Source organism: Cydia fagiglandana, chromosome 6 (assembly GCF_963556715.1).
Source record: "Cydia fagiglandana chromosome 6, ilCydFagi1.1, whole genome shotgun sequence".
NCBI lineage: Eukaryota > Metazoa > Arthropoda > Insecta > Lepidoptera > Tortricidae > Cydia > Cydia fagiglandana.
Window position 1 is genome coordinate 16,190,415 of NC_085937.1, and position 21,382 is coordinate 16,211,796.

Genomic DNA, 21,382 nt, shown 5'->3' on the forward strand with positions numbered 1-21,382 from the left:
TTTACAATCACAGTACTTAAATACTAGTCATTTAAATTTCGCCTCGTTCGCCGATTACACAAATAAATGGGTTAAAACTTTATTCGTGGTAGACCATTGTTACTTCACTTTTATTCAATTGATTGCTTATTTAATATTAGAAAAAAGTTTTATCGAGCCTTAAAAGACAAAACAGCATACACAGATCAGTCTTAAATTAAATGTCTGGTGGAGTCGATAATATGGAGTCTACTCAAAGGTTAACTGGAAGAAATCCCTTAAAGGGATAAGTTCGCCTTTGTACTGCCTATCCTGTGCCATAAATTTGTGTTTTGTACAATAAAGAGTTTATACATACATACATAATATCTAAAATTGTCATCTAAAATAGTAGGGTGGCAAATCAGGTTATAGGTTAGTTTCCGTTTTAGTCATCTCGGATATACTCGTAACATCATACTGAATGCATTGGTATCCGAGATGACTTGAGCGAAAATCGTTTTCTAGAAGACTTTTAGACAAAATACCAATGTACCACCATGAATAAAGTTCGGTCACTAAATTCGTGTATAATTTACTCGGCTGAAATATATTGATTTATCTTCAAATTCCTTTCAAATTTTATTTATACTCAAAATCGATCTAGCATGGTGAGCCGTATATAATAGTATATGGCTCATATTCACCGAGGATGATTGTATTTTATCACTTAAAACTATAAACTGTATTTAGTTTTGTTTTACTTGTTTTCAAAATATACAATTTGTTTTAAATCGAACTTTAATTAACCCATTCCAAGGATATAGCAGTAGAAATGTTATTTTTTTACCTCTACAAACGTAAGTACGCTGTAGTGCGAAAAAATATTAAGCCCCCCCCCCACACTCGTGCGCGAATCGCGGCGCGAAGCCGCGAACGCGAGTGTGGCGTCGATTTTCGCAGACAGCGAAATCGACTCCACACTCGCGTTCGCGGCTTCGCCCGCGATTCACGCACATAGTCTGGAGGGGGCTTTACGGAATCGATGATTTAAACCCATGCGTCGCTTATTGCAATTTATCGCCTATGTTACGGTTATTATATAACAAAGAGTGAGGCGGATTGGGCTTACTATAGTTACTATACAGATGTAGTGCATAATCTTTCGCCATCATAAATTCTCATTCTCGGAAACTATCGTATTTGTCATGCTACTTCAGTCAACCTCAGTACTTTTTGTACTGAGACTGACTGAAATAGCATAACATGTACGTGCGTTTCCGTAAAAATACGACTGTATAGGATTATGTACTACATTTGTAAGAAAATATTATAAGCTGACGCTACGTACACTCAGCACCATAAACGATGCAAGTGTACACTGAGCGTCAATAGTATCTGAATACAACAGACGTTTTCATACTTTAGTGCGTCCGAAACGCACGCGTCGTCGGGATGGCAGGGCCACTATTGATATTCAGTATAAATAACAAAATATCCCGATTGACATTCTAAACATTCCTTACATACACAATAAATTATAGCAATAATGTTTGACATAATAGTCCACATACGTCAAAACGAATACAACTAAAGTAGAAACCTACATAATTATTTACCACTAAAGTTAACTTAAAGGTATGAAATTTCGTCATCCTACAGTGAAAACTGCATACATCGATAGATAAAATTTCATGTCTTTAAATGTATTAAATTAATTTACAGATATTTTATACAATTAATCGGGTTGCCTTCTTATACTAACCAATGAACATGTCAAAGTTGGTGATCGTTGGCGGTTCCGAATTTACTGAGATTGATAGTTGAAAATATTGAAAATACCAGATTTCATTTTCATTCACTACAATTTTCAGTTTGTCCGTAATGTAAGTAATAAACAGATCACTTCACTTTTTCGAAAACGACCACTAACCCTGACAGGACCTTGACGCTACTCAAATAGAAGCAGTTTAATAAAATTGATATTGAATCAACAAGAATAAAAAGTATATTGCAACTACAACGATTTGATTTAGCTATAAATACATCTTGTGATTGTGATACTCAGTTTCGCTTCATTATCGATTCTTATCGATTACATTCCTTATTTTAGTCGCGGAGTGCTATCAAATAACAATCGGATCGCAAATATCTAAACATGCATTTATGTGTTGAATAATATCAAGAGCGGTGTTTCGATGTTACTTGAATGCGTGAGCGCCGTAATCTATTTTGTTATTGTAAATAAATAAACAATTCCACCGAGATCAATTGAGCACACAACCATTATACGATAGAACTTCTCGTAGAGTGCCAGATTCGTTTGTCAAACTATACTACGGCGCTCAAACAGTACCAACGCTGTTCCGGTCACAGACCTAGTACAGTCGCCATGAGATATATCGGAGCGGCCAAGGTGTTCACAATATCTGAACACGCACTCTAACGCTTTGACCAAAAAGAATAGATAGTATAGAGGGGTCCTGTCAAAGTAAATTTTGTAGTCACGGTACATTTACTGCCATCTATCGACACACGATTAAAACTTAAAATAAAATTGAAAATGTATAAATGAATTAAAATATGTTTACGGATATATGATTATTAATTTTTATTGTTCCACAATGACCCATGTTCTTTCACTGATACGTGTTAAAATTGTTAAATATCAAACGGTGTAGCCAACGCCATCTAAACGACAATAGGCCAAAGGTGTATGGCGCCATCTATTCGACAGTGACTTTTGCTTGACATCCGAGGCACGTTTTTTTCTTAGACTTTATTTATCTTATACGGAGTTATATATATCTCTGGCTTTGACAATAGAGGCGTGTTCAGATATTTGTGACCACCTTGGCCGCTCCGATATATCTGATGGCGACTGTACGTAGCCTTTTTTAAGGTCATCGCCAATCTGAACAGCAAGACTAAATCCGTCACACATACTCATAGCAGTTCTATCATCAACTTCTATCAACTTCTCAACTACTGATAGTCCAAGTAGATTGCGATGAACCGCTCATTTAGTCCATTTTCCACCGGTGCATAGCTATCCAGTAGCTATGCACCGGTATTACCTACGTGCAAGTTTACGAGTTTGAAACGTCATGGCACTCCTTACTTATTTAACAGTTGACAGACGTGATGTGACCATTAAAGCAAACAGTTAATTTTCTGCTCTAACATTCTGCGTCTACGTTTTTACTCCCCTCGCATTTCGCATATAGCTAATAGAAACCTCTTAGTGGCGCCGAAAGCCGTTGCACTTGAAAAATTCATTATTTTGCCATGACATGCGCCGTGAACGCTTTTAGCTATCTCATACGTCGCACGTAGCCAACTAAGACATCTGTATAGATCTGATACACCTACAGCCTTGCCTAACCCGTGATCCGCTGGTCTAGGTGGAGAGGCAGAGGCGGTGGTAATCGGTGGCGCCGAAAGCGGCATTGCATTTACATTCATTATTTTGCCATGACATGCGCCGTCTACGTTTTCAGCTTTCTCATACTACGCACGTAGCCAATTAAGACGTATAGATCTGCTACACCTACGGTCTTACCCCTAACCCATGATCCGCTGGTCTAGGTGGAGAGGTAGAGCCGGTGGTAGTCGTTGGCCCCGAAGGCCGCGTTGCACTTGGGGCACTTGCGCTGGCGCGTCTCATAGCGCGTGCGCAAGCAGTCCCAGCAGAACACGTGGAAGCATTTCGTTAACACTGCGTCCTTGCGTTTCACCTGGAAGGAGATTTGTATAAATAAAATAAACATTTTCAAACCGTCTGGACGACATTTTGTACCCCTGCCGCACCTTCCCCGCCACCCTTAGTCGTCATACCCCGTCGCCCCCGTGCCGCACAGGCGAGGACTCATTTAAGCGGTCGGTCTATAGCATAGCCTAGGAATCCTCTAGACCGAGCATAGTCGCGCTACCCCCTCTGCCACGCATACGGTAATTTTACTCCATGTTCGAGTCGAAAGTGTCCTTGTGTGACGTCCGTGTCTTTGAACGGACCAATCACGGCACGAGTCTTCGCTCACATTGTCCCGCGCACCCCCCTATTTTCGGCATCATCGGTTGCATGAAATAATTGCTCTAAACTCGGTCTAGAGGATTCCTAGTCTATGGTATATAGCAGCGGTCGGCAACCTGCGGCCCGCGGGCCGCATGCGGCTCGTGAAACTGTCACTTGCGGCCTGAGTGCCGCCTTAGCTATTTTGTATGTAATAGTGACAAACGACAATGTCTCATAAAGTCATAAATATTAACAAAGTACGGCCCGCGTCACCTCCGTTAACTACTATGTGGCCCTTGGCTGCTAAAAGGTTGCCGACCGCTGGTCTATAGTAACGTGTCACTTAGTTTCTTTCCAGGACCACAGATGTAAGCTTCCTGAAGACGCACTACTAATACAGTAAAATTATACATTTTGCGTTTGCGTCAAATCCAGTAGTTCTGACTTTTTGTAGGCTTGTTTATGATGTTGGCCCAATGAATAATCCAAGTTTGTGACCTCGAGCGCCGAACGTAACTTTGTCAAAAATCGAATAAACCGCATTTTTTTTAGTTTTGGGCGATTATGACCCTAAAGTACTAGTTTTTGATAGTAACTTTCTAGGGCGTTTTTAAAGTAGACTAAATTTGCTACAATAAGACACTAGAATTGTCTCTGTACATCTAATATTTTCCGAGATAAAAAAGCCTTTCAAAATTATATAATTTTACATCAGTTCTTAGCTATAATATACGGGGTTAGGTAGGTAATTTATATGGAATTCATCACCGCCACGTTCTACAAAATATTTATATTCCATAAAAAAATGTATGAGTGCCTATTTTGAAAAAAAAAAACATTTTTATTGAAAATAAATATTTTGTAGAACGTGGCGGTGATGAATTCCATATAAATTACCTACCTAACCCTTATATTATAGCTAAGAACTGATGTAAAATTATAAAATTTTGAAAGGCTTTATCTCGGAAAATATTAGATGTACAGAGACAATTCTAGTGTCTTATTGTATCAAATTTAGTCTACTTTAAAAACGCCCTAGGAAGTTACTATCAAAAACTAGTACTTTAGGGTTATTATCGCCCAAATCTAAAAAAAATTGCGGTTTATTCGATTTCTGACAAAGTTGCGTTCGGCGCTCGAGGTCACAAACTTGGATTATTCATTGGGCCATCATCATAAGCAAGCCTGCAAAAAATCAGAACTACCGGATCAGGTGACAAAATTCGACAAATATACTGGATTATACATACAAGTAGGAACAATTTAAATGTTGCCCAACGAAGAAGAACAAACATGTCTAGATTCTGCTGACTGATAAATCAACTACATACACTACACACTATATCGACTACGCTAAGTTTACACTAACTTGCCAATGACAATGCATATTTACTTAACCTTTTGACCGCCAAATACGTCAACTAACGCGAGCAGCTACAACCCAGTATCAACCTTCGTGCACTCCGATAAGGTTCACGATAACACGAAAGGCGCGACATACACAACAGGCGTGACATTCAAAGGGTTAACCCATAAGACCGGCATATCATGAAAACTTAACGTGATCCGATTCTACGTAAATCAATTTAGGAAGAGGGTATAACCAGAGCTCGGATAGGGTGAGCTATTTGCCTTATATATGACATAAGACATGTCAAATTATAAGGCAAATAGCTCACCCTATCCGAGCTCTGGGTATAACACAAGCTTCACTAGTGGCGTGAATGCTAATTCATCCTTAGTCACTTCTAGGCGGTATAGCATGAGCTGCGTTCTCGCGGGCGACTCCATACATCAAACGCAACTTCAAGTATGGACTCTCGCGCAAAAAGCAATTTATGCTAGACCGCCTGTTGTTCCTACAGTAGGTATTTAAAATAAAACCGGACAAGTGCGAGTCGGACTCGCCTACAGAGGGTTCCGTACTTATTAGTATTAGTTGTTATAGCGGCAACAGAAATATATCATCTGTGAAAATTTCAACTGTCCAGCTATCACGGTTCATGAGATACAGCCTGGTGACAGACAGACGGACAGTAGAGTCTTAGTAATAGGGTCCCGTTTTTACCCTTTGTGTACGGAACCCTAAAAATCCGATAATGTACCTTGCAGGAAGGGCAGGTGAGCGTCTCCTTGTACTCTCGTATCTCCTCGAGCAGCACCTCGTCCATGCTGCTGCCGGCCTGCTCCATCTTTTTCATGCGCTCCGCCTTGCGCCGCAGCACCGCTAGCTCTTCCTAAACATTATAATTGAAAGGGTTTTAGGGTGATATTCCACCTGTCCAATTTCTTTGTCCAATGTCATTGCATCTCACTCATACAGACATAGAAATTGGATAAGTGGAATACCATTCTTTGGAGGACCAATTAACCCTTTACCTACGGGTGTCAACCAGAGTTGCCAGTAAGGCAACACCGCTGCAGTACGGGTGTCAACTATAGTTGATCGAAGTAATGGTCGTGTTCAACATTTTTTTTAAACAAAACGAGACCTTCTGGCTTGGTAATAGCGGTCACATTATGCACTGTGATTAGTATAGATACAAAGAAAAAAATATCACAATATTTCGGTAGATGGCTCTGACATAAACATAATTTTAAAATTACCGCTTTTTTGCTGGCAACTGGAGTTGACACCCGTACTACAGAGGTGCTAATAATTGAATTCAATATGGCGGACAATAGTGTTGTTTTCAAATTTCATCAACTTGTTGTCGATATGAGAGTACGGCGTGGGAGTGTTTGGAGTGTTATTATTAGTGTTTTTTACCGTTTTTGGTTCAAATATTGGAATTTAACATGTTATGAAATCATTATTAGGTACTATTGTATCTAATAATAATTTCACCATAATCCTAACTTGTTAAATTTCAGTTTTACATTTACTAGGTTATCGATATATCGACAAATGTGTCGATAGACGCACATCACCATTTTCCTTAAGTGGCAAATTGTTTTTGTGCAACGTTTTTTGTGATTGATTTTTATGCATTAATTTCATAATTATCGTTATTTAAGTGTTTATTTGTGTTAAGTATATTATAAACTAATGTTCTTAAACGTAAACTTGTGAGATCCGCGAGTAATAACTTAAAAATCTTCAATTTCTTAGTGACTGGTATATTGCTTGATAGCAGAAAAAATAGTGAATATAATTACTCCAAGTGATTATTTATTGATTAAACACATTATACTTATTGTGTGTGTGAAGTTTCAAGTGTGTAGCTGTAATACTTCAAAAGTTACAAGTAAGTGAAATAATGCCTAACCGCTGACTCTCGCCAAAACATGCCCGTATTGGGCGGTGACGGAGCGATTTAATAGCCCGTAGGTAAAGGGTTAAATTACGGGTGTACCAGATCACTGTTGGAACGCTACCATATTTTTGTGAAATTAGGATACAAAATAACACGAAAAATTTGATAGACTTAAATTGACAATATCAATGACTCACATGTAATCTCTTAGTTTTGTAAGCCTCCGCCTCCAGCGCGCTCGTTTTCTCCGCGACCACCTGCTGAGCTTCCTTCATCTGCGCGTGGTATTTCTCTGTAACAAGCACATTTTGAATGAAGTAAGTCAAGAATAAAATAATGTCATTTGAACGTGACAAACTTAAGGCAACAAATGCACCTGCGTTCCAGCGCGTAACATTTTTATCCATTATTGTCTCAAAAACATTAAATGATTGTAAATTAGAAATCCTTCCATATGAAAAACAAGATAATATTATGTAAGAAGATATGGATTGGCAATACGCTGCGAGATGTTATTCTGCTACGCGAAAAGTTATTTTCAAACTGCAATGCATGAATTACACGACGTGTGTGTGTGTGTGTGTGTGTGTGTGTGTGTGTATGTGTGTGTGTGTGTGTGTGCGCGTGTGTGCGTGTGTGCGTGTCTGTCGTTTGTCCTGTGTTTGGTGTGTCACGGCTTCGTCGAATGACTGCATTGTTTTATAGACTGTGTTATGTTATGAATTACCGAGATGCAGTTTGAGATCGGCGGCGGACTGCGCAGACTCGATGGCCTTCCGTTTGTGCATCTCCATGGCCTGCTGGCGGAGCAGGAGCTCCTTCTCGACGGCGGACAGCGTGGTCTGCAGCAGCCGCTCCTTCTCTTCCAGCCGTCGCGCCACTGCGCCCATCGACTCGATCTGCTGGTCCCGTGTCACCACCTGGAGGGAATTCCACATTGGAATTTTTATTACCCAATCGAAAGTAGGTCTACGATCGCAGGTTGCAGCTTTCAGTTTTGATTTGAAATTAGGGTCTTGCCCGCAACTTTTGCGTTGCGTCAACGCGCTACAGCATCAGCGACGATGCAACGTCTCTAACGTCTTTCGAACGTCGGCGTCTTGCCAGCGTCTTATCATCGCCCACGTTAGGACTCTTGTCCTAACTGATAATGTACGCTGTGCAGGCGCTGACAAGACGCCGACGTTCGAATGACGCTGGTGTGGGGTGGCCCTTATGTATGATTCCTACCGACCGGCTGGAGTCGGGCCGTGCCGGAGCACATTTTCAATGTATCTTCACCGTGTTTTTTTTGATTTCCGTTAATTTCAAGGGTGCATTCCTGAGCTTAAATCAAGTAACTTTCTCAAAGACACCGATATTCTAACTAACTCCATTTCGGAGATAATCAATAATTTATTTTTTTCCTATAAGGCCTCTACAAGCGTGTACACTTGCCTTAGGGCCGGTTTACATATTGATTAATGTTTAGAATGAGTTCATACATTTGCTACTAAACTTAAGTACAATCTCGGTCGATCGATGTTCAAAATGACATTGATATGTCACAGATTTCAATTGTTTGGTTGAGTTAAATGTAATGCCCGTGTTACAACAGCGCTATATGCTACATTTAATTACTTTATAAAATTATTTTTTTGTATTAAAAAAAGCAAAAAAAATTTTTTTTTTTGAAAATTAACTATGTCATTTAGTTCTCTTAAACGTTCATTATCATACCCCGAAGTTAACGGAATTCAATAAAAACACGGTGTATACATTATTTATAGCAGAAGCGAGCCCGTCTGGAGCCGTCCGCGTCCGCGAGGAGCCGACCAGCTTGCGGCCGTACAAATGTGAAATGCGCGCCGACTCCGCCCGTTCGGTGGGAATCGTACTATACAGGGTGTGTCTGACCATGGGGCTTTAAATCCAGGACTCGATTCTACTCGCTAAACTGAGCTATTTTTATTAAGGCACCAACCCCGAAATCCCGAAATTTTTTTTTACTTTTTCATTTTGGCTGATCAGATATCGACGTTTTCTATGGAAAAGCCAAAAAAAAATCCCCGAGTTTAGGGTTGGTCCCATAGTAAAAGTAGCTCAGTTTAGCGAGTAAAATCAAGCCCTGGATTTAAAGCCATAGTCAGACACGCCATGTATAGGGTGAATATGTTTAATTTAGATGATGTTTAAAGAGTGCCTACCTTTTCTTGCAGCAACTGTTTCTCCTCCCGCAGCAGCTTGTGCAGCGAGTTGGCCTTGATCCGCTCCGACATGAGCTTGAAGTTGGCGTCGTCCTTCTCTCTCAACTGCTGGATGAGCCGCGAGTTCTGCTCCTGCATGTCTTCGAACGCTTGCCCGGTCACCTCCATCTCGTTTAGTAACGCTTCTTCCTCCTGAAGAAATTAAATTAAATATCATTTATTATCAGGTAACTAAGGCCCATAGATACATACCTTACAAACTAACATATATACAATAGTTAAAATCTTACAAGCTAAAAATTTTTTCGGCGACACGGCGGTTTGAAAATCGAATGAAGGTTAATGAATGAGGTAGATGATGACATCCTCATGTGATCGTCAATTGTTTTGGCGCTTGCACAAGACATGCAACAAAAGCCTGTGGGTTTAAATATTCATATGTACCTGTGAGCCGGCGAAGGGCCGGGAGAAGTGCAGCGGGTCGGCGTTGGGGCGCGCGCACGAAAGCTGCTTCTGCAGCTCGTACTTCTGCTCTTCCAGCTGCTTGATTTTGCGTAGCGCGTCTTCATCTGCTAGTCGCCGCTCTCGCTTGCTTTCCTAAACAATATATATTCACTATTTTAATTCTCATTTCACAGTGCCGTCTTAGGATCTAAAAGGGACTGCGGATACGTTATACATTCATTTTTTTTCGAAGATGACCCTGATGTGATGAACCTATTGGCGCTTAATTCGAAAATAACGACGTAGTTGGAATTGCAGTAGCATTATATAATACTTGTATTGAAAAATAAAATACATGGGTGTAATTTTGAAGGTTTTCGGGTAAAAAAAAAATCTCCTTTTATTTATTTTATAATTGGATACGTATTTAAATTTACTAATTTAATACCTGCATCATCTTGGTCTTCTGGCGGTGGTCTTCTAACTCCTGGCGCGCCTTGCGCTCGGCCGCCATGAGCTGCACCTTGTCACGTTGCTCCTTGCTCACGCCTTTATACATGTCTAATAGGAGCTTCAACTCTTTCTGCTCGTTCACAGCTTTCCTGTAGACATTTACAAACGGTAAGGAGATATTCACCGTTCAAGATACACAAGAAAATATAAAATAAATGAGAATTTAATTTTAATCTTATAGCAATCTTATTGGACAAAGAAGTTGATTTTGATTTATACAGGGCGTCCCACGGCGATGCCACATGGAGGGAAAGTACCTTAAATATCATAGATAGCATATTTTGCTGAAAGAAGACTTCATTTTATTTTTAAAACTTAGTAAAGTTGCATTCATACTTTTTTAATATTTTTTGAAAAAAAATGTATGGGAAAAAATTATCGCGTCATTGGAGGAAAAGTACCTTAATTATTGTAAATGAACATCTTACTGAAAGAAGACATTATTTCGATTTAAAAAAACAAGTTGAATTGCATTTTAAATAATTTCATGGTTAAACCGGGAATCGAACCCGCTACACGAGAAAAAAAAATACCTTGTACCAAAAAAATTATTCTCACATTGAAGCCTTTCGATCGGTATGACAAAGCTACAAGGTATTTTTTTTTCTCGTGTAGCGGGTTCGATTCCCGGTTTAACCATGTAATTATTTAAAATGCAATTCAACTTGTTTTTTTAAATCGAAATAATGTCTTCTTTCAGTAAGATGTTCATTTACAATAATTAAGGTACTTTTCCTCCAATGACGCGATAATTTTTTTCCATACATTTTTTTTCAAAAAAAATTAAAAAAGTATGAATGCAATTTAACTAAGTTTTAAAAATAAAATGAAGTCTTCTTTCAGCAAAATATGCTATCTATGATATTTAAGGTACTTTCCCTCCATGTGGCATCGCCGTGGGACGCCCTGTATTTAAAAAAAAAACTAATCTGATCCTATAGAAAATGCATGGTATACAATAGCAAACAGTAGATCGTGCATGTGAATTCCGGACAGTATTTTTTATAAATTAGTAAATTATAGGCAGGTTTAGATTGCTCTCTGATTGGGCATTCGGACGTGAATTGCTTTCGTAAACTTAGATACTGGGCGAATTATCCAAAGTTACTGTTGGGGTCTTCTATGATGCAAAGTCCTAAGGATGGTCTTCCACCTATCCAATTTCTTTGTCCAATGTGCATTGCGTCTCACTCTCTTATTAGGCAAAATGTGAGACATAAATACACATTCAACCAAGAAATTGTACAGGATGAATACCACCGTAAGCTAAGGCTCACTTGCACGATTCCACTAACCCGGGGTAAGCCGGTCAAACCTGGAGTTACCTGGAGTACCATGGTTGCCAGCACAATTTGACAATGGGTTGACAGTTAAATCGCTTAACCCTGGGTTAGGGCCCCCCCACATCTAGCGTCCTTCGAGCGTCGGCATCTGGTCAGCGCTATGGAAAATGACGTCGCTGCGCAGTTGCGTCGACGCTGCGGCGACGTTGCGTCGAGCAGCGGCCATACAATTGTAGACGCCGACGCTCAAAAGACGCCAGATGTGGGGGGGCCCTTAGTGGGATGGTGCAAGTGGGCCTAAGGAGGCTAGTGGTTGAGGGACGTTACTTGAGCTGCTGCTTGAGGTCCTTGATGAGCAGGTCCTGCTCCTGCAGGCGGGCCCGCGAGTGGTCCTTGGCGGCCGCGGACTTGGCCTCCGCCGCGCCCGCCGCCACCCCCGCCGTCGCCGCCTCCTCGCCCTGTCACAACGCAACGTGCTTTTATTTCATTACACTTTTTTTTACGTGCACAGCCATAACACTATATACAAAGAAGGTAGGATCCTATGGAAGTGGTATACGCGTGCCTCCGTGAGGGACAAAACATAGGCAATGCGACACTATGATTGGTCGAATTTATTTGTTGCCCACCATAACCCATACTAATTTAAGGTGGGGAATAAAAAAAATGTGACTGTGACAAGGACAAACAATAATATTAGCGCTTTCGCTGCTACTCCTACTGGAAAATAGATTAGACTATCCCGTCCGCTCATTTCCCCCACCCATTATACCTTATCCAGTAAAAATACTAGATTCATGAGGCCATACGACGGACCTGTAAACCTGTAATGTCTCGTAAGGTAATAAGGTCTATTTTGATTGACAAATTTCCAGCTGGCTTCATTTAGAGCTAGTGTACTTTAATAACATTTTTATAACATAACAAAACACTAAAAACTCATAAATAAAAAATTTGAGCTAAGTCGTAGTCGCTTGGTAGGGTGCCCAGAAGGCAGGCCGCATTGCCCGGCTGGATAGCAATGCTGATCCGTTGGGCAAAATATTGGCTAGCCCTCTGGTCACCAGAAGCCTCTATGAGACGCTATTTAGAGATTGCCATGTATTAATTTATCATTTTAGTAATAGTATCTGGTATATAGCAACACTTAAGGATGAAAATCATTTACTTACATACAATATATATACAGTGGTACTACTAAACGAAATTAATAACTAGCTTAAATCTAAAATAGGTTCCTGAGGCATTGTACCAAGGATGCTGGCGGCATTTCCTCGCTGTATCGCAATGCTGATACGTTGTGCGGGGTAGCCGCCAGCTCTTCGGTCACCAGTTACGTCAACCAGACGCTTCGTCAACACTGTAATTCCGGAATGAATCTGCTATAATAATAGTCGTCGTACCTCTGGGTCGGGCTCCTCCTTTTTGACGGTGAGCGGTTTTTCGTCGTGCGTGTCCGACGTCGTGCTGGGCCGCGCGCCCGCCTCCTCCAACTCTTTACGCACCTACATCGAAAGTCTAATTAGGCCCACTTGCACCACCCCACTAACCCGGGATTAAGCGGTTAAACCGTTAACCTAGTGTCAAATTGTACTGGTAACCATGGTAACTCCAGGTTTATCCGGTTAACCCCGGGTTAGTGGAATGGTGCAAGTGGGCCTTAGTAAACTAAACCGTTAATATAGCAATGCATTATGTTAATCTTACAATAAAGACTCATTTATCAATTCAATTGATCAAACTGACATAGAGTATAGATCAATCAAATAAACATTTAATTTTTTTTGGACTGTCGTAAACTCGGGATTCGGTCCTACTGCATCTATAGTATCGATTCAATACGCCGGGGGCTTTGATCACTTAAACAATTACGAGTAAAGTATAATAATTGCATGAATTGCAAGGGTTGAACACTGACATTTTTATCATCTCTAATGCAACTCTTACAGCAGGCATCATAGTTATTTGTACAACAAGAGATCAAAGTTTAATATTTCTTCGAGTGCTTATTTTGAGTCCCGTGCAAGCGAAAGATTCTATAATTTAGAATCTTGTGCGTAGTAAGGGATTCAAAAGCGCACGAGATGTAAATAACTTTGATCTCGTGTAGTACACAAAAATTTTCACCCTAAGCAGTGAGAACATACCTAGAGGGACAGAGATAATAGAACCCAAGTATATCGAACTTGTATTAGACCCCGCATGTTGAAATGACATTTGACTATAAAGGTCACTTGAATGACATTTTGTCTCACTCAGTGAGCAAAATCGCATTTTGCTCACTGAGTGAGACACATTCAGTGAGCAAAGTACCCTTGTTCGAGCTGCTGAGGTGAAAAATATTTTACCCTTATTTCAAACGTATGTCACTAAAAGACACTAAACAGATTTATTGATAAAAACCGGGCAAGTGTGAGTCGGACTCACGCACGAAGTGTTCCGTACCATAATGCAAAAAAAGGCAAAAAAAAAAACGGTCACCCATCCAAGTACTGACCCCGCCCGACGTTGCTTAACTTCGGTCAAAAATCACGGTTGTTGTATGGGAACCCCACCTAAATCTTTATTTTATTCTGTTTTTTAGTATTTGTTGTTATAGCGGCAACAGAAATACATCATTTGTGAAAATTTCAACTGTCTAGCTATCACGGTTCGTGAGATACAGCCTGGTGACAGACGGACGGGACGGACGGACGGACGGACGGACAGCAGTCTTAGTAATAGGGTCCCGTTTTACCCTTTGGGTACGGAACCCTAAAAAAACATACCTTATTTAACTCTTGACTAGTATCCTTATATTTCCTCTTGTACCGATGTACCTCCCCCTTCAGCTGCTGGTTGTGATTCTGCAGTGACGTGATGAGATGCCTCATCTCCCTGTTGATCGGGCCAGTCTGTTCATTCGCTGCTAAGTTCTGCTCGAACTCTATGCGGAGCATTTCATACTCTTTCCGCAATTGTCCGAGAACGTCTTCTAGTTGGATCATCTCGGCTCTGAGGGCTTTTTGTCTGGCTAACTCTTCACTCTGAAATATTGGCGAGTATTACTCAACTTATCAGTATTTAATGATTACATAACATTGAATCGCAAAAGATTGTGATAGAATATAATTGATGTCTTAAGGCCTGTCTCCATATTGCGTGGCAAACTATCGAACATTGGCTCGCGAGGCAGCCGCGCGCAGTGGATACCGGGTTGGCTCGCGAGCCAACGCGATCTGATCGAGTTCGATAGTTCGCCGCGCAATATGGAGACAGGCCTTTAGCTAAGTTAGATGGTTCATCAAGAAGTTTCACTGTAATAGCTCTTGTAGATGGGTATCTTGTATGTGGGTAGTATGGATTTACTCTCAGTCTAGTGGGTGACTGAGACTCAACCTATAGTTCGTTTTTTTAGCATTAGAAAGAACTTGAGAGAAGGTAAGCGATCTTGACATGTCTTTTAATTGAAAAACGCTTTTTAAAAATCAGTTAACTATTACTTTTGAAAGCAGAAGAATATAAATGATCGTTTTTGATTCATAATTGTTACATATTTGCCGTAACTTTTTTTTTAAAACGTGGTATTCAGTTAAAAGACACATCAAGATTGTTTACCTTATTTCTAATGCTAAAAAAACGAACTATAGTTTCAGTATTTCATTTAGACTTAGGGATACAGGCATCACGCAGCATGAACCTTCAATCCTATCAAAGTCCACCACAATCTACTAAATACCTCACATTTATAACTATGACATGGAGTCTTATATTGCCATTTTCGACTTACCTTATCTTCTTGTATTTCTGTTCTGTAAGTAAATCAAGACTCGAAAAAATAGTTTAGTAATACTGCCAGGACTGACTCTAACTCCAAAAATTCGACTGTTTCCTGGTGGGTGTCAGTATACATCATCAACAGCATCATCATCATTAACTATACTTCTTTTTTTTTAGCATTAGAAATTAGGTAAACAATCTTGATGTGTATTTTAATTGAAAAACACCTTTTAAAAATAAGTTACGGCAAATATGTAACAATTATGAATCTAATATGATCATTAATATTCTTCTGCTTTCATAAGTAATAGTTTTATATTTTTCTAAAGCGTTTTTCAATTAAAAGACATGTTAAGATCGCTTACCTTCTTGCAAGTTCTTTCTAATGCAAAAAAAAACGAACTATAGGAACGTACCTCCATCATCTCTATTTGGCGCATGTGCAGATTCTTGGCGTTCTGCAGCTGCAGCCGCGTGTCGTCGAGCGCGGTCTTCATCTGCATGGACTCGTTGTACAGCACCGAGAACTGGCTCTGAAGACACTTGTACTCCGTTGTCTCCACTATCACCGATTCTGGCAGTTGTCGGATCTGACCAGAAGAGTACATCGTTATATGGAGCCAGCATTGAACTGTAGGTAGCAGCATAGAAGCTTGAAATGACAATGTTATTGATGACAATTCATCTGGTATATCCTAAGTTGATCGTATGTGTTAAATATTGATAATTTGTACAAGATGATATTCAAGTTTCTAACAATGGCATAAGCACTGACACGAATTTGTGCGACTGAAGTACAGAATGGAAGATACTTCTGCGACTGCGACTGTTGACTGCGATTCTAACAATTATGCGAAGATTTATACTACAGCACCCAATATACACCCAAATATTGTTTTTTAGTACCTATCTTTTACCGGAATCGTTCTACCTACCATTAGCGTATCTCTATATATTATTGAACGAACGTTAGCGAAGGTCTCCGTGTCAGCTTGGGCAAAAATGCTTTCGCATGTCCGTTTGTGAGCAGGTTAGATAATTAACACATTCAACACCAAGAACCCGACTGTCGGATACACTGTTCGTAGCGACTACGCGCTACATACGACGAAACCGTGGCTACGCGCTACGAGCGTAACCCGTAGCACTTAGTGGTATTGAATGTGTTAATTAGATTTATTTTGTTGAAGTTTCGCAGTTCGATGGTAAAGCGCGCACTCTAATTGACATCGAAGGTAAAATAAGTAAAATAACTACACTTACGTCCATTTTCAGCTTCTCAACCTCTTTCAACGCATCCCTATTTTGTCCGTGAAGACAGTCCAACTCCGCCAACCGATTATTAGCCAACTCCCTTTGCTCCCCCAACTCAACAGATATCCTCAAGTTCGACGGCTGCTATGGTGGAAACGCCCCAGCCGGCCCCGTCTTATCACAAATAGGACAGTTGAAAATACTCACATCCATTTTCAGCTTCTCAACCTCCTTCAACGCATCTCTATGCTGCCTATGTAGACGGTCCAACTCCGCCAACCGATTATTAGCCAACTCCCTTTGCTCCTCTAACTCAGCAGATATCCTCAAGTTCGATGGCTGCTATGGTGGAAACGCCCCAGCCAGCCCCGTCTTATCACAAATAGGGCAGTTGAAAATACTCACATCCATTTTCAGCTTCTCAACCTCCTTCAAAGCATCCCTATGCTGCCTGTGTAAGCGATCCAGCTCCGTCAACCGATTATTAGCCAACTCCCTTTGCTCCTCCAACTCAGCAGATATCCTCAAGTTTGACGGCTGCTATGGTGGAAACGCCCCAGCCAGCCCTGTCTTATCACAAATAGGGCAGTTGAAAATACTCACATCCATTTTCAGCTTCTCAACCTCCTTCAAAGCATCCCTATGCTGCCTGTGTAAGCGATCCAGCTCCGCCAACCGATTATTAGCCAACTCTCTTTGCTCCTCCAGCTCGGCCGCGATGTCCTCGAGCTTGGCGGCGGCCACGGTGGAGACGGCAGGCGCGGGCGCGGCGGCGGTGGCGGCGGCGCCGGACTGGTGGTAGCTCTTCAACTTCTCGATGGCCTCGGCCAGGTGGTTCTCTAGCTTGTCGTTGCGGGACCGGATCTGACCAACACATTGGATGTGATGAGAAAGTCTGAATAGTAATTTTTTTTTTAATTCGTACTTATTGATTTTGGCTCAGTGCCCTGTTTATCAAAAGCTTGTAACCTGTAATATAAGTGGAAGTCCCTTTTTGACAGCTTTTGTTAGAAAGCGACTTCCATTTGTATTACAAGTTACAAGCTTTTGATAAACAGGGCACAGGTCTCATTTCAAACACAGACAGAAAGTATCACACTATCTTTATCTTGCGGTATTACTAGTACCCAAAAGCGAGGGATGAGTATAGTTTTCCCGGTTCTTACTGACTAACAAGTTGTGTTTGCCAGACTATGTATAAATGTTTTATTATTTAATAATTTCAAATGTTTATTTTTATTGACAATCACACAACACTAACCAATAATTCTTTTTGTGTTTAATTTAATAATAAATGAACTTCAATAAAATTCTTATTTTTTTAGCCTACAGGAGTGTGCGTATGTCCCGTCTTTCCCGCCGTCTGGTCCTTTCGATTTAACAACTGGAAATGTACAGACAACTCGTTGAGTGGATACCTTTTTTAACTGATAATAATTTTATGAAATAATCTTATAGAGATTTAACCACTTACCTTTAACAACTCGTACTGGAGATCATCAATCTGGTTCTTCAGCTCTGCGTTCTCTGTATCCCGACTATTGACAGCATCTTGTAGTTGAGCGACTCTGAGCGTCATGGCGTGGTGCTTCTCGTGCAGGGCGGTGCACTGCGCCTGCAGGCGGCGGCTTTCTGCTGTCACCTCGACGTTGGTCGCGCGGATGGTTTCGTCCAGGGTTGGGGCGCCCTCTGTACACACATTATTTATTAGAATAAGTAAGAAATATTGGAGGACAGACCTCAAGGAAGGGCAGAGCGAGCGTGACATCTTTATTTGATAAAGACTGAACAATTAATCAAGATTGGATTACACAAAGTTCTTTGCTCAGTACAAGTAAATGTTAAAAGGCTGATCGTAAAATTCCTGTCAAATGTTTTGACGTTAGTTACATTAAACAAATAGATAGGGAGGATCTTAGGTTTGTTTAGTTGACAAAATATGCTTATTAAGTATTCTTTGAACAACACAAATTATACCTTACATCCTAGAAATTTGCCATGATATGGAATAAAGACATGAACTTGGATAACAAATTGAAATTGTTTAAACTAATCATAGAAAGGAGACTGAAAGGACGGAGTATAAACCTATAATTATACATATAATTGATAGTTAGTGCACCGGCACATATTCATTTCCTAACAGGTTTTACTAGTGTAATATAATAATGAATTAAATGCTTGCTAAGCAGGAAATATAAACAAACTTCAAGTTATAACCAGTTATCAATGCAATTTTTCTACACTCAAGCACCTTCTATTAGCTCTACTATAAATACAGAATACAGCAAACAACATACCCTCGGCTTCTCCTTTAATAGCCCTCCATATCTTCTCATTCCTCTGTTGCAGCCGATCGAACGCTTGCAGAACCTTGGCTACCGCTCGCTTGCTCACTTGGACCCGGTTGGCCAACTGGGCGTCCAGCTCCTCCTTGTCCCAAGTTGATAATTGCATGAGGAATGATGTTGTAGCTTCATTTTCATCTGGAATCGAAAATGTTACTATTGAAAAAGTTTACACTGTTAATATTAAGTAGTCGGAATATGTTTTTGTGACCATTGTGGTAAGGTGACATAAAAACTTCACCTAAACTCAGCGTTCATTGACAAAAACAGGTAACTATGTTAAAAGTTACTTCCATTCAATTTTAGCTGAATCAGATAGTTTGTTTTAGTTTGAAATTTAACCCTAGCAAATAGAAAAAGAATAAAAAAAAAAAAGAAAAGTGTTTAAAAGTAAAGACATACAAAATAATAAACAGACAAAGGGAAATTATAATAATTAATACATCTTTCAACCAAAGAAGATTAATCCATAATAAATAAAATGTTAATGTACATTTACAAAGAAGAAGATGGCGTGTGCAACAGTGCTGACATATCAGAACTTTTAAAAAACAAAATATATACATGGCAACTACCATATTCAATAGTATTTTATAGATAAGACCATGTTAGCTTGATGTTATATAGTAGTTTACTTTTGTTTTCTGACTCATCAGCAGTCTCAGCATCAAATCTCTGCAGCAGCACCCTGATGTCTTCATTCAGCAAGTTCCAGTATCTGTTGACAACACACAGCACGGCATCATCCTGAGTTTGTCGCTTCTCTAGCTGTTCAATCCGAGCCCGCAATTCTGCTTCACACCTATGGCGTTGTTCTATTCTCTGTGAATATTAAATGTACATTGAAATAACTGTAAATAAAAACTATAAGCTATAAATGAACAGCATTATAACTATATACATTGTGATAGAATCAAATTAGACCATTTTCCTCTATTGATGTTACTAATGTAAAAGTGTTCACACATTTGGTTCATAACCATGTTTATTTCTATTGCACTACCTATTTGGCAGAATTTTATGTCAATATTAAGAGCAGTTGACTCATATTTTGTCTTTAATTGCTGTATTTCATATTTTAGATTATCTCATTAGCCTTTATTTCATTAAACATCAGTAAAACTCTGTATGAATAGGCAAAGTGTTTGTTGAAGATTGCATTGTCAATCAGCTGATTGTGTCATTGTTTCATCTAATTTGTGAGTATTGGACAAGACAATAGGATGATACATTACCTGAGCTAACTTTTTATTCTGAAATTGAAGGACTTTGATGTCCATTTCCTCCAGAGTGGACACTGGCCCAATGAGGTGAGGTTCAAAATGAACCTTCTTGATCGGGGGCTGGCCACTGCCGTTGCCCCCATCATCTGCTCCACGCTTAGACATCCTGAACTAAAACATAAGTACAAGAAATTATGCTTTCAAGTATGTTTAATTAAGAAAGTTTAGCATCAAACTATTGATCTATATTATTCGACCAAATCACAAGTACACGGATTACTTTCTATTGTTACATAGATACATGCAATCGTTATTTGACTGGGTTATGCATACCTGCTTGTCAATATTGACAGTCTGGAAATAGTAGCTTTAATTGGATTGTTCTTTCTCATTAGATACTGAATTTCGAATAGCTATTAAAATACCTATCATTGTGGTAAATATGATGTTAATTGAGCTTATTTGAGTATAAAAAACTGGTTGTCCGTCCGCAACCACCTCTTCACCCAAACGAAGACGTCTTTACAGTAATGTTGCCAAGGTAAAAAAATACACGAAGCTGTTTTTTACAACTGTTGCATAAAAACATATTTCTATGATAAAAACGCTAAAAATAAGTTTCATTTGAATTTAAATGGGTAGCTAATGATATTTCTGACGCGGTAAATACTCTGTAAATTTTAGTCCTCGAATATTTCATGAGAATTTCAAATTGTAAGGTGGCAATAAAAATTGTAACGGAAGTGCTGCCATCTATACGAAATCATCAAACATTTTGAATGCCGCTGTTTTTCAAATAATTTCACAAACATCGCGATAGCATTTTTTTTTTTTTTTTCTTTAGCCTGTTGTGGTGTCCCACTGCTGGGCAAAGGCCTCTCCCCCTGATTTCCATGACTCCCGTTGTAGTACCTTCTCCGGCCAGCCACTGATGAAGGCGTCCAAGTCATCCCGCCATCTCCGTCTGGGCCTGCCACGTCCGCGCTTCTTTTGCGGCATCCACTTGGTGGCTATACTAGTCCACCTATCCGGATGCATGCGGCAGACGTGACCCGCCCAGTCCCACTTCAGCCTGGCGGTCTTCTCCCCGATAGCATTTAGTAACTTTAAATGAGAAATAACTTATTATGGTTTTGATCACA

The 21,382-nt window shown here is 40.0% G+C and overlaps 1 protein-coding gene across 1 annotated transcript; it reads right to left on the minus strand.

The window, feature by feature from the left end:
• Positions 1 to 3,527: 3,527 nt before the first annotated feature.
• LOC134665453 (E3 ubiquitin-protein ligase Bre1) lies at positions 3,528 to 20,751 on the minus strand. Its single transcript, XM_063522428.1, has 17 exons — positions 20,574 to 20,751; positions 20,253 to 20,411; positions 19,653 to 19,839; positions 18,970 to 19,155; positions 18,144 to 18,358; positions 17,273 to 17,533; positions 15,832 to 16,005; positions 14,425 to 14,682; positions 13,060 to 13,161; positions 11,984 to 12,114; positions 10,309 to 10,462; positions 9,861 to 10,013; positions 9,417 to 9,608; positions 7,958 to 8,150; positions 7,428 to 7,522; positions 6,079 to 6,210; positions 3,528 to 3,695 (listed from the first exon to the last, which is right to left on the minus strand). Exons 2-17 carry the CDS (start codon positions 20,403 to 20,405, stop codon positions 3,543 to 3,545), a joined length of 2,739 nt encoding a protein of 912 aa, XP_063378498.1. The 5' UTR covers positions 20,406 to 20,411; positions 20,574 to 20,751; the 3' UTR covers positions 3,528 to 3,542.
• Positions 20,752 to 21,382: the final 631 nt, after the last annotated feature.